The following is a 13,056-nucleotide window of genomic DNA, read 5'->3' as shown; positions in this document are numbered from 1 at the left end:
GCCAGAAAGAAAGTATTAGCAGATTTCGCTCGCTGCCAACACTTCTGGGTAGCGCCCTCTGCTGGTTAAAAAAAGTACTGCGATTCAATTTTCACAGCATCGATGTGAATCGTTGTACCTATGAATCGATTTTTAACTGCCTTACGATTAATCGTTACATCCCTAACTAGAGTATTTAGTATTTGACTTCCTGTCTCAGCCTGTCCTGTTAAAGTCATCACTGCCAGTTCCCATTGTCTCCTTAAACTAATGTCTATGGGAAACCTTAAACATGTGAGCAATGTAGCCAGAGATAAAGTCTACAACAAAAATAATTCCATCTTTTATTAGGCCTATTATTAGCTCTAATAGATGCTGTATTCTTTCTAACCCATCGATTACTGAAGTAAGTGTTTTTTTTCTGTGTACCAGGCTGTTGCTATAGGAACGCTAGATCCATAACATCAATGGTTCTGTTCGTACTGTCCGAGCTATAACAATGCACCGATGCCTCCACCAGCACCGTTCTAAGATGGCGGTGCTGTAGATGCGTCCCTCCACAGTCGATGCGGCGTCTATGTATATAATGTCTATGGCTAAAATGAGATGTTGTTTGATTAAAGCTGACTTATGTATTCATGTAGCGCTGCAGCGCTACATAACGGACGGAGCTTTTACAGACATTTTAAAGTTAAACGGGCACTGGTTGGCTCTGATTTAGGAGTCAGTGATGATTTGCGTAGTATTTTTGGCAGTTTAGACAGTGTGTAGTGTGGTTCAGACGGTGTTTGAAGCAGCCAGGACGAGAGGGGGGAGGGCGGTGCATCTAATAAGCAATCTCCGAAACATTTCCCCATAAAAAAACGTCCTTTTCCTCACGGTGACGGCATTTCAACCCGATTCTATCCATTTCCACGTTCAGCGGTAGATTCCGTTTTCATTGGTCAATTTCGTGATTCCATTAACGTGTATTTTATAGACCCTAGTGTAGTTGTTAGCGCACTCAGGGACTCGCTGCAGTGCATACAAGCATGTGTCCTGTAACCATCTCTGATTGGCCAGCAGCCCTGGAAGGCAGTTCTTGGTGATTCTGATTGCTGAACATTAGGGATGTAACGATTAATCGTAAGGCAGTTAAAAATCGATTCATAGGTACCACGGTTCACATCGATGCTCTGAAAATTGAATCGCAGTACTTTTTTTAAACAGCAGAGGGCTATTTATTAATCCTTCCAGAAGCGGACATGACGGGGCGGAAATCTGCTACTATTTTCTTTCTTTACTTTCTTTCTTACTGTTAAACATGCTCATGAATGATTCTTTACCCCTTTAGCACCGAAAGAATATCTGTAATATTACGTGAATATCTGTAAAAGTCACGTTTTTCTATTAGCTCTGTCTGCTAGCATAGCTTCTCTTCTTCACTGGTGGAATAACTGCATGCCAACCGACCACTGGGTTACCAGCGCCCTCTGCTGGTCTAAACAAATATCTGACGTAAATACAGTAAAATGACTGGGTTTTTTTTTTTTTTTAAAGTCCAATTGTTAAGGCACAAAATACATTTTCAGTTGCACTTTTAAAAAAAAAAGAACTATTATGCAGTTTTGAATTGTTTACTATAGAACCAGAATTTAAATTAATAGGTTTCTTCTTCATTTGTATTATTCCTTTATGTATTTCATTCAAGATTTATTTTTAGTTAAATTGCATCATTTTGCATAGTTTATCAAGGGATTCTTTTGACAATGAAAAATAAAAGGAAAATAGTACAGTATTTTCCCCCAAAAAACAGTCCCATTTTGTAAAATAAATCGTGAGAAAATCGTATCGTGAACCTAGTATTGTGAATCGAATCGTATCGGGAGTTGAGTGAATCGTTACATCCCTACTGAACATATATATCACTCAAATGATGGAGACGGAAGAAAAAATCTCAGCGTCTGAGGTTACGTTATAGCAGGAGTGAAAACTTCAATATCGATTAAGGTTAATCGTTCAGCATTAGTTTGAAGGCCTGCCTTTGATTGGTGGGTTGGACGTTAGAGGCGGGTCTTTTGTGTCTCATGTGTGGTCTCATTGGTAGGAGTTGGCCTTTGACCCCTACGAGGCGTACGCTCAGGACGTGATGCGCTCTGGGTTTAACGAGCACTTCTTGGGTCAAGTGACCAAACCGGGAGCATCCTTTCACCTGCAGGTAAGCCCCACCCCCTCTACGGTGACGTCACAGGAGAAAAACAACATGCTGGAAAGATGTGTAGAGACATAGGTTCAAATGTAGAGGAAAAAATAGTCCTGCTGGTGTAGCACTACATTTGGTCCTCATTCTAACTGGTGACTGATGAAGATAAAGTGATGTAGAACACAATCAGTTAGAGTTTAGGACCAGGATTAGAACCAACAACCCTCTGATTATAGCATCATGATGATGATGATGATGATGATGATGATGATGATGATGATGATCTCTGTGTGTCTTCAGTCCATCTGTGAAGGCTTTAAAGAAGCTGTTCAGTACGTTCTTCCTCGGCTGCTCCTCACTCCAGTTTATCACTGCCTGCACCTGTTCGAAGTACTCAAGGTCAGTGTGTGTGTGTGTGTGTTTTACTGACGCTGACAAGTGTGTGTGTCACTCAGCTCACAGGCTGATTGGTCCCTTGTTCACCTGGTGAAGCTTTCCAGCTTGCTTTGCAGTAATGCAGCTGTCAAGAGATGCGATTCACGCAATTCCAGTGACGCTGTGTTGCTCCATCCATCAGTGATGAGTTCTCTTTACGTCACTGAGAGGACTGTACACTTCCCCAACTTACTGGGGCCAAATGAAAGTGAGTGAGTGAACTCATCCTTTAGTAACTCTGTAAGTAGAGCATTTACACAGTAAGTACAGTGGAGTGGTGGCCTAGTGGTTAAGGACGCTGGGCTTGTAATCGGAGGGTTGCCGGTTCAAGCCTCACCTGGGCCATCACTGTGGCCCACTGCTCCTCAGGGATGGGTTAAATGCAGAGGACATTACATGGCCAATTAAAGGCGAAAGCCCCAATTTAATCTTAATCTTTAATCTTTAATGATAAGTGCTGCAAATGCACGACCCTCTCAGTGCTGCAGACACATACCATTCATACTATTTATACTATTCACTGGTCGTCATGTCACTGTAGCGATGAAGAGATGAAGCGACCAAAAAGTATAACTATGTTCATCAATCGACTCATCATGTGCAACACACCTATAGAACTATAAAACATACCTACAGAAGTATAAAACAAACATATAGAACTATAAAACCTACCTATAGAACGCACCCATAGAACTATAAAACACACTTATAGATCTATGAAACATACCTATAGAACTTTAGGTTATGTATATAACTCCAGTTCTATGAGTAATATGAGTGAGATGTCTCACTATGGGATGCAACCTCTGTCTGCATTCCTCAGAAGCATTTATTTCAAAGTGCTAATCCTCATTGGCCGGTGAAGCACGTCCGTCCACTAGGGGAGACCCACCTCCTTTAAAAGGAGGACACGGACAGACGCGCACCATTCAAAATAAGCACCTCTTCTCCTTGTTCGAGCAAGAAGGGTAGCCTGGTGGGACATCTCACTCATATTACTCATAGAACTTTGGGTTATATACATAACCTAAAGTTTTATTTAATAATATTTCTTGAGTTGTCTCGCTATGGGATATGGAAACTCCCGTAGTGCAGACAGGCTTATCAAGTGGTACCAGCCTCCAGGGCAGAAGTCTGATCACATGAGGACAGTAAAACCGCCCGTGCCATTGCATGTAAAAGCAGACAAACGTGAAGGGCGAGGCCCTGAATGCCCTCGTTATTCCCCAGGGGATTTTCGGCTCCGCATGGTCTTCAATGCAGCGGCGCTGTGAGGAATCAACCAATAAAAAAAGTTAAACGTGGAAATGGACAAAATTGGCATGAAACGCCGTCATTGTGGGGCAAAGAACGTTTTTTTTTATGGGGAAATGTTTCCGGGGACCGCTTAGGTGCCCCGCCCTCCTTCCTCCTGCCTTGGCTGCATTAAACTCATCTTAAATCACCACAAACATCGTTTAAAACAACGCAAATCATCACTGACTCCTAAATACAGAGCCGCCAGTGCCCGTTAAACTTTGCTGTGCCTGTAAAGCTCCGCCTGTTTTTTGTGTAGTGCAGCGGCGCTCCGTGAAAACGTGATCAGCTTTAATCATCTTCACCTGCTCAGTATTCGAACGGTTGTGTCTGACTAACTAAGAATAACTCAGTCCGTGTTGTTAGTTCTTTTGATTCCAGCTTTTTGTCTGTACCTCGTAGCTACACATTCACAGTCAGCTTGCTACCTCAAGTACAACCATTCAGTAGGAATTTCCGGTTCACAAAATAAAAGTCCGTTGAAGCATCGTTATTAGAATGTTACATTCTAACAACATCTCATTAGAGCTACAGAAGATAGGATCATTTAAATTAGGTTAATTTAAACTACGTTGATAAAAACTGAATTAATAAACCTGATCTGATTCAGTAAACCATTGATCACTGAGAGGAAATTGAGTGACATCAATGCAGTTCTCATACATCTTTATTTGACTTTTAATTAATTAAAAAGGAGCAGTCAGAATAATCCATGACATTACAACTTATATCTACCTTTTAATTGTAATTACTTTATTTTTGACATACATTTTTGTTGTTTAATTATGAGTTTTTTGTTTTTATTAGTATTTATTTTGTTTCCTCAAAGGAGTTAAAAACTAATATTTAAAAAAATTGGAATTGAAAAAATTAAAGTGAAAAAAACTAAATTTGGGAAGAAATAAAATGGAATTTGGAAAAAAAATAAAACAGATTTTATAGGGCCCTAAGGACATTCAGCACCCTGACAGAGAGCAGCGGCCGCATTTGTCTTACCATACAGGTCTGACTGGGGACAATGTGCTCTGGACGGCAACACTGGGGGGACACAACAGGCTGTCGACGGAGCATGTGAGCCGCAACAAGGGGCTCAACCGGTGGCATGCGAAGCAGTCCGAGGCTCTGCATCGCCTCATTAAACTCTCCACAGTCAATCACTAGGACATCCTCGTGAAGCGGGGAGGGGATCACCAGGTCGAGCTGGGAACCCCAGCTGGAACCCTGAGCAGCCGCGGCTTCTATCAACTAAGTCTCTACTTCACCCGCCTCCACAGGGGCACCGCGAGGGGGGAAGGAGTCCTGCTCAGTCCCAGTCTCCTGTGGAGGCTCTGTGCGTTAAACACGACGCATGTTCCAGACCCAGGCAGTTGGGGCAGACTGTGCCTGTCTTTAGTGGAGATTTTACCCCCACATGGACAGAGGCGAGCCCCAGAGTATCTTGTTCCCTCGGTGAGAGAGGCCTTAGCCACCATCAACGCGTGACGCAGTTAGGAGAGCAGGTGGTTAGCTTGCGCTACCATGAGGCAGCTAGCACAGGTGCTAGTAGGGATGCAGGCCAACATGTGCTGGATCGTCTAAGACGTTGAGGACAGCGTTGGTTTTCGAGACGGCAGCTTTCGCTTTCGTCCGAAGCTCGGATACCGTAGTTTCTGGAGCTGGAGCCGGGCTACACACTTTTGTGAGAGCCCAGAGGGAGGCCCGACATGTGTGCACGAGCCCATAGGCGCCAAGGGCAGTGGGACCGAGATGAGAGCAAGGTGTGCTGAGGTCAATGCACCGGCCTTGCGGCAAGGAGTGTGCAGCGGGCCAAACACCCGAGTGAGAGAGCCGTTACATGTGCCGGAGCAACAGCGTTGGAAGTTGCAGTCAGCGGGAGCGAGGAAAAGAGGTGTTTGAATGGTGCGCGTCTGTCCTTGTCCTCCTTTTATAGGAGGTGGGTCTCCCCCTAGCGGACGGACGCATTTGACCGGCCATTCAGATTTGGCAGATTGAAATAAATGCTTCTGAGGAATGCAGACTGAGGTTGAATCCCATAGTGAGACATCACACGAAATATTATGAAATAGAACTATAAAACATACCTATGGAACTATAAAAACACACCCATAGAACTATAACACATCCATATAGATTACAGAAATATAGAACGCACCTATAGAACTATAAAACATATATAGAACTTAAAATGCATTTATAGAACTATAGAACACACTTGTGAATATAAAACATACAGATAGAACTTTAAAACCTACATATAGAACTATAAAACGCACCTATAGAATTATAAAACACATCTATAGAATGCACCTTTTTCCCAAGATGGCTGCCTATGTGACAAGCCACGTCGGCCTGCTCTGACAATCTACTAAATATTTCTCAGAAAAGCTACCATCCAAGCTTTAACTAAAGTATTTCATGGTGAGGCATCTCACTCATATTACTCAGAGAAGGTTTTAATTCTGTACTCATCTTTAACTTGTCCATTAGCTGGTTTTTAGCTTGTTTGTCAGCTGGTTTTAAGTCTGTACTTAGAAAATGGCTGCATCTACAGACGGCGGAGATGCTGCTCCTAAATTGCCATCAGAGAAATACTTTTAACTACTAAACGCCAACAAAGAAATTACCATACTACGGTAAGAGATTTGTCGCATTTCTAACAAGCTAAAAAAAAGAGTTGAGCTTCTCACCAAGTACATGGACGCACAACAGTCAGTAGTGCTGTCATCCTTCCTCCATAGTACTCCATGTGACAACGACAGTGTTCAGGAAGAGTCTGAGTCCAGGACTGTCCTGTTCCACACCACGCCTGCCATCATGGGCTGATGTTGTTGTTCGCGGACTTGGACGACAGAATAACAGAAAATGGCTTCCATCCTCCGCTTACCCTCCATAATCGTTTTGAAGTTCTCTCGTACAAAAACGGGGACAAACTCAGTCCAATTAAGCCAGGAAAACGCCTCCACCACTGCCTGGATTAAATTCCCATCGGCCAAAAACCTCCTTTGTAGCTCGTCGAAATCTCCTCAAAGCTGTAGTCCAGAAGCAAACTACTGCAGCACAGCTTCAATGCCAGCTGATAACGGAGGATCACCCACAGACATCAGCAACCCCCGTTAGAAGCAGAGTCACTTCAACGCCAACCTGAGCCAATAACAGAGACTTTCCTGCAGCTTTCTGCAACCTGAGCACCACCAGACATTTCTGGTTCTCTTCCTACATTAAATAGGGGTATAGAACGATTTGGCCAGCTATTACAGCAGCACAACTTCTTACACTCCTGCTGCAAACGCCATCATTTCACGTTTATTGATAACTTCGATCTCTTTTGGAAACGTGCTGATTTATTCAAAAAAGATTGGTTTCGACCGTAATTTACATGAAGCACAAACGCTAAAATTAAATCTACGATCTGTGAGTCACAGCTCCATACGTGCATGACTAGCTGAGCTATTAATATCAGATCACTTTTATCTAAATCCCTTTTAGTGAGTGATCTTATAACTGACCATCAACTAGGTTTATTATGCCTCACTGAGACTTGGCTCAAAAATGAAGATTTTGTTGCTCTCAATGAAGCCAGCCCTCCCAATTATGGTAATCACCATATTCCCCGTGAGAGTGTTCGGGGAGGAGTGGCAGCAGTTTTTCACTCAAGCTTATCAGTTACCCCAAAAACCAAAATTCATTCGAAAGCCTTTCTCTGGCAAATTGGTAATACCAAAAATAAAATAGAAAAACCGTTATCTCACTATTAGATTCAATCGGCTTTCCACAAAATGTAAATAAACCAACTCATTATCTTAATCATGCTCTGGACCTTGTTCTAACATATGGTTTAGACATTGATCACCTGACAATATATCCTCAATTCTCTCAGATCATTTTTGTTATCCTTTGAATTCTTTGAGAGAAGAGTACACTATAGTAGATCACAGTCTGAAAAAGCTGTAGCTAGATTGAAAGATTTAGTTCCATAATTGCTTACCTCTGATCCATATGATATCTCAATGGAGAGTAACTATTAATGTCTAACGACAAAGAAAATAGATGATCTTATCAACAGTGCAATGTTGTCACTGCACACAGCTCTGGATGCTGTTGCGCCGCTTAAAAAGAAGACGTTATGTCATAAAAAAGGTTGTCCCCTGGTATAAAATCTGAATTGCCTCTTTTAAAACAGGCATCGTGAAAATTGGAAAGGAAGTGGCTCTCCTCAAACATGGTAGAAGTTCATATTGTTTTGAGAAAGAGTTTAGCTTATTAAAAAAAGCTCTCCGCAAAGCTAGAACCTCCTATTATTCAACTTTAATAGAGGAATGCAAAAACAATTCACGGTTTCTATTCAACACTGTAGCCACGCCCACCAAAAGCCACAGCTCTGTTGAACCCTCTATTCCTGTCAACCTGAGCAGTGACGACTTCATCAACTTCTTTACTGATAAAATTGTACAATTAGAAACAAAGCTAATGCTCAATAATTTATCAAACAAAACAGTACTGATATAGACTTCCGTAATACACCGGAGGGGTCACACATGACTTTGTTGTTATTTCTCGATCTGTGCATGCAGGAAGGATGAAATAGAACCTGGTTCTGCTGGAGATGTCTTCCTGTTAAAAGGGAGTAGTTTATTCCCACTGTCACTAAATGCTTGTTCATGTGGATCTTGTTGGGTTTTTTCTTTCTTATTATGAATTTTAGATTTTGTTGAGCGCATTGAGATGACAGTTGTAATTTGCGCTATAGAAATAAAGTTGATTTGATTTGACCTATAGAACTATAAAACACACCTTAACAGTGTGAGGTCATTGTAATGTACTGCATAATCAGAGCCCGCCCCAGCACTTCTGTCAGCCAATAGCATGCCTGCTATGAAAAACAATCCTCACTAATGATCCCTGTACAGCACTCACTCCTCAGGTTAACACACACACACACACACACACTCACACACGGACACACTCTACCTGTGTGCACAGACTCTGGAGGAGAAGAGTGAAGATGAGGAGGATAAAGAGTGTCTGAAGCAGGCCTTCACCGCTCTGCTGCATCTACAGAGCAGCATGGAGAGGATCTGTAGCAGGAGCACCAGCAAGAGGAGGCTCAGGTAAACACACACACACACACACAGGGTGAGTGTGTAGGGTGGGGTGTTTCCGTAGGACTGAAATAGTCCAGGATGGGGTCTGAGGACTTGTGGGCGGAGCTTGAGTGAGGCTCATTGTTCTCACACTGAGGCTCTCAGAGTGAACTGAGCTGGAGACCAGCACACAGGAGAACCTGTAAACTGCTCTACATGGACCTGTGACGTCATACTGCATGATGTGATGTCACACACAGCGTCCAATCAGCACCATTCTGGGAGCAAACTGCAGCTCGGGTTAGGTGTGTGTGTGTGTGTGTGTGTGTTTGTTAGTTTGTGTTATACTGTGTGTGTTTGTGTGTTATCCTGTGTGTGTGGTGTTAGTGTTTGTGTGTTGTTGTGAAAGCTGCTGTGTTGCATACCTGGGAGGTTTATGCTGTAAACTGATTAGTGAGGAGCTGACTACATACAGTGAGATTGTGTTACTGTGTGTGTGTGCCATGTAATGTTCAACATTGTATGTCTGTGTTGTCGTTTAGACATGTAATGGTGTGTGATGTGTAACATTGTCCTTAGTGTAGTAAACATTGTGTAGTTGTGTAACTGTGATGTTGTTGCATGTCACTGACCAGTGATGACATGTATAGCCGCATGTCATCATTTAACCGCTGGCTATCGAGGTGGTGTCCAGAAAACGAGGTGGGCTTCATTGATAATTGGAGATCCTTCTGGGGAAAACCGAACCTGATAGGAAGAGATGGAATCCATCCTACTTTGGAGGGAGCATCTCTACTATCAGAAAACATGGCACATTTATGACATCTCATGAATGAGACCATGTTACAGAGGGGGAGTCCTCCACGCCCCTCTGCGCTTGCCTTAGGACAGTTTCCCTCCCATTGCTATCAGGATAGCTGTGTTCATCGCCATGACAACTGTTGTGATGGTGATGAATATTATTTTATGGAGACGGTGTCAGTCCCCCGACCCATATTTTACAATGATTTTAACATAAAATCAAATAAAAGAGCTATCAATTATAAAAATCTGAAAAAAATTAAAATCTCAAATCTAGAAACACCAAAACATAAAACCATTAGATGTGCTCTATTAAATATTAGATCACTGAGATCCAAATCTCTACTAGTAAATGACCTTATCTCAGAAAATAACCTTGATTTATTCTGTTTAACTGAAACATGGCTGTAACCCTAACCCGATCCCAACTAAGCTGTTTAAAGAAGTTGTTCCCCTAGTCTGCCCATCTTTGTTGGAGACAATAAATATATCCCTATCAATAGGCTACGTGCCACAGTCCTTTAAAGTAGCTGTAATCAAACCCCTTCTCAAAAAACCTACTCTTGATTCCAGCACTTTAGCAAACTACAGGCCTATATCTAATCTTCCTTTTATTTCAAAGATTCTTGAGAAAGTTGTGGCAGCTCAGCTCTGTGAATTTCTTCAAAACAACAGCCTGTTCGAGGACTTCCAGTCAGGCTTTAGAGCTCAACACAGCACAGAGACTGCTTTAGTTAAAGTAACTAATGATCTACTCTGGGCTTCAGATGAAGGACGACTCTCAGTGCTGGTTTTATTAGATCTTAGTGCAGCTTTTGACACTATAGATCACTATATTCTACTAGAGAGATTAGAGAAATTACTTGGAATCACAGGGACTGCCCTAAACTGGTTTAAGTCCTACCTATCTGATAGGTACCAGTTTGTACACGTGAATAATAAGTCTTCTGTGTACACTAAAGTAAGCTACGGGGTTCCTCAGGGCTCTGTGCTAGGTCCAATCCTCTTCTGTATCTATATGATCCCCCTTGGTAATGTTATGAGAAAATACTCTGTTAACTTTCACTGCTATGCTGATGATACCCAACTGTATGTATCAATGAAGCCAGGTGAGACAAATCAGCTATCTAAACTTGAGGCCTGTCTAAAGGACATTAGGGCCTGGATGGACCAAAATTTTCTTCTTCTCAACTCAGACAAGACTGAGGTCATTGTACTGGGCCCGCGACACCTTAGAGAAACCTATGCTAGCCTAACTGCCCTAGATGGCATTACTCTGGCACAAAGCACAACTGTTAGAAACCTTGGGGTTCTATTTGATCAGGACTTATCCTTCAACTCTCACATAAAACAAACTTCAAGAACTGCCTTCTTTCATCTCCGTAACATTGCTAAAATCAGATCTATCCTGTCTCAGGGCGACGCCGAAAAACTAGTCCATGCTTTTGTTACCTCTAGACTGGATTATTGTAATTCTCTTTTAGCAGGCTGCCCGAGCAAGTCGCTTAAGACACTTCAGCTGGTTCAAAATGCTGCAGCACGTGTACTGACTAAAACTAGGAGAAGAGATCACATTACTCCTGTATTAGCCTCTCTGCATTGGCTTCCCATAAAATATAGAATAGAATTCAAGATTCTTCTTCTCACTTATAAAGCCCTAAATGGACAGGCACCAGTCTATCTCAAGGAGCTTGTAGTGCCATACAATCCCCCCAGAACACTACGCTCTCAAAATGCTGGACTACTCGTTGTTCCATTCATCTCTAAAAGTAGTATAGGAGGAAGAGCTTTCAGTTATCAGGCCCCACTTCTCTGGAACCATCTACCAACCACGGTTCGGGGGGCAGACACCCTCTCTACCTTTAAGGTTAGGCTCAAAACATTCCTCTTTGATAAAGCTTTTAGTTAGGAACCAGCTCATAGCTCATAATTAAGATGCAATAGGCATAGACTGCCGGGGGGGGGGGTCTGGCATGCTCGGTTGGAGAGAGGTTGGAGAGGGCGTTAAGAGAGAGGTCATTTAGGTTAGAGAGGGACCGGAGAGGGTCCCATTCCTCTTTCAAACACTCCCTCTATGTCTGCTTACTCCCTTGTGTGTTTGCTCCTGTACTCCTTCTGGCTTTTGTCTTGCAGGTCCGTGGGATCCTCAGTGTGGAGTTACAGAGACTCAGCGGCTCTGTCTCCACCCTTTCCTCTGCACACACCCAACACAGCATAACGTGGATGGCTGTTCATCATAGGAATGGGATCCACACAAGGTTCCTGCTGCTTAACAGAAGGTTTTCCTTGCCGCCATGATGAATTCATGTTGGGTGTGGGATTCATATGTATGTGTATATACGTATATATGCATATGTGTGTATCCATAAAATGAAGAGTCCGTCCTTAAGACTGCTCTACTGTAAAGTGCCTTGAGATACCATTGGTTATGATTTGGCGCTATACAAATAAAGATTGATTGATTGATTGATTGATTGTTTTTGTCTGTGACTGTGTAACATTTTGTGTAGATTTTATGTTTGTATGTGCATTGTATGTAAGTTGGGCTAACGTTGTGTGTCCTTGATGTTTCATTGTGTACAGATGTGTGATGTACTGTGAAATCTGTGTAGCATTGTGCGTCTGTGTGCCACTCAGGCACAAGGGGGACTCGCCCAGGCAGCTCTCTGCCTTGGTGCGACAAATGACCCACCAGGGGGAGGGGGGCAATGTGGGGTCAAACCGTGAGGGGAGATGCCCACAACAAAGCGGGAAAGAGCCAGCCAACCCGGACCCGTCTTTAAAAATCATTTAAGGAGAGGCCTCTCGGGGGTCCGCACTGGTGCGACTGGTGGTGAACTTTGCATCAAAGGAGCTGCATCATGTGGGAACCTGGGATGGTGGTGGTGGTGGTGGTGATGGTAATGGTGATGATGGTGATGGTGATGGTGATGATCTCCTCCTCTTCCTCAGTGAGTCTGCGTGTCGGTTCCACAGCCATCAGATGAAGGGTAAACATCTAGCCATAAAGAAGATGAATGAGATCCAGAAGAACATCGATGGCTGGGAGGGGAAGGACATCGGCCAGTGCTGTAACGAGTTCATCATGGAGGGAACGCTGACGCGCGTCGGCGCCAAACACGAGCGCCACATCTTCCTGTTTGATGGTCTGATGATTTGCTGCAAGTCCAACCACGGCCCAGCCCGCCTCCCTGGGGCGGGGTCTACTGCAGAGTACCGCCTGAAGGAGAAGTTCCTGCTGCGCAAAGTCCAGATCAACGACAAGGTCTTAGTACAGCTAAC

General features: G+C 43.2%; 1 protein-coding gene across 2 annotated transcripts in view; it reads left to right on the top strand.

Annotated features, from left to right (window-relative positions):
* sos1 (son of sevenless homolog 1 (Drosophila)) overlaps positions 1-13,056 on the top strand; it is a 38,046-nt gene that overhangs the window by 16,067 nt on the left and 8,923 nt on the right. For both annotated transcript variants that reach the window (XM_028456626.1, XM_028455861.1), the window contains exons 7-10: positions 2,066-2,176; positions 2,462-2,560; positions 8,873-9,000; positions 12,727-13,039. In XM_028456626.1, coding sequence (XP_028312427.1) covers positions 2,066-2,176; positions 2,462-2,560; positions 8,873-9,000; positions 12,727-13,039 — 651 coding nt within the window. The remainder of the gene's footprint in view (positions 1-2,065; positions 2,177-2,461; positions 2,561-8,872; positions 9,001-12,726; positions 13,040-13,056) is intronic.

Source organism: Gouania willdenowi, chromosome 1, assembly GCF_900634775.1.
Source record: "Gouania willdenowi chromosome 1, fGouWil2.1, whole genome shotgun sequence".
NCBI classification, from domain to species: domain Eukaryota; kingdom Metazoa; phylum Chordata; class Actinopteri; order Blenniiformes; family Gobiesocidae; genus Gouania; species Gouania willdenowi.
Note: the sequence above shows the minus strand (reverse complement) of the source record. Positions and strands in the feature narration are given on the sequence as shown.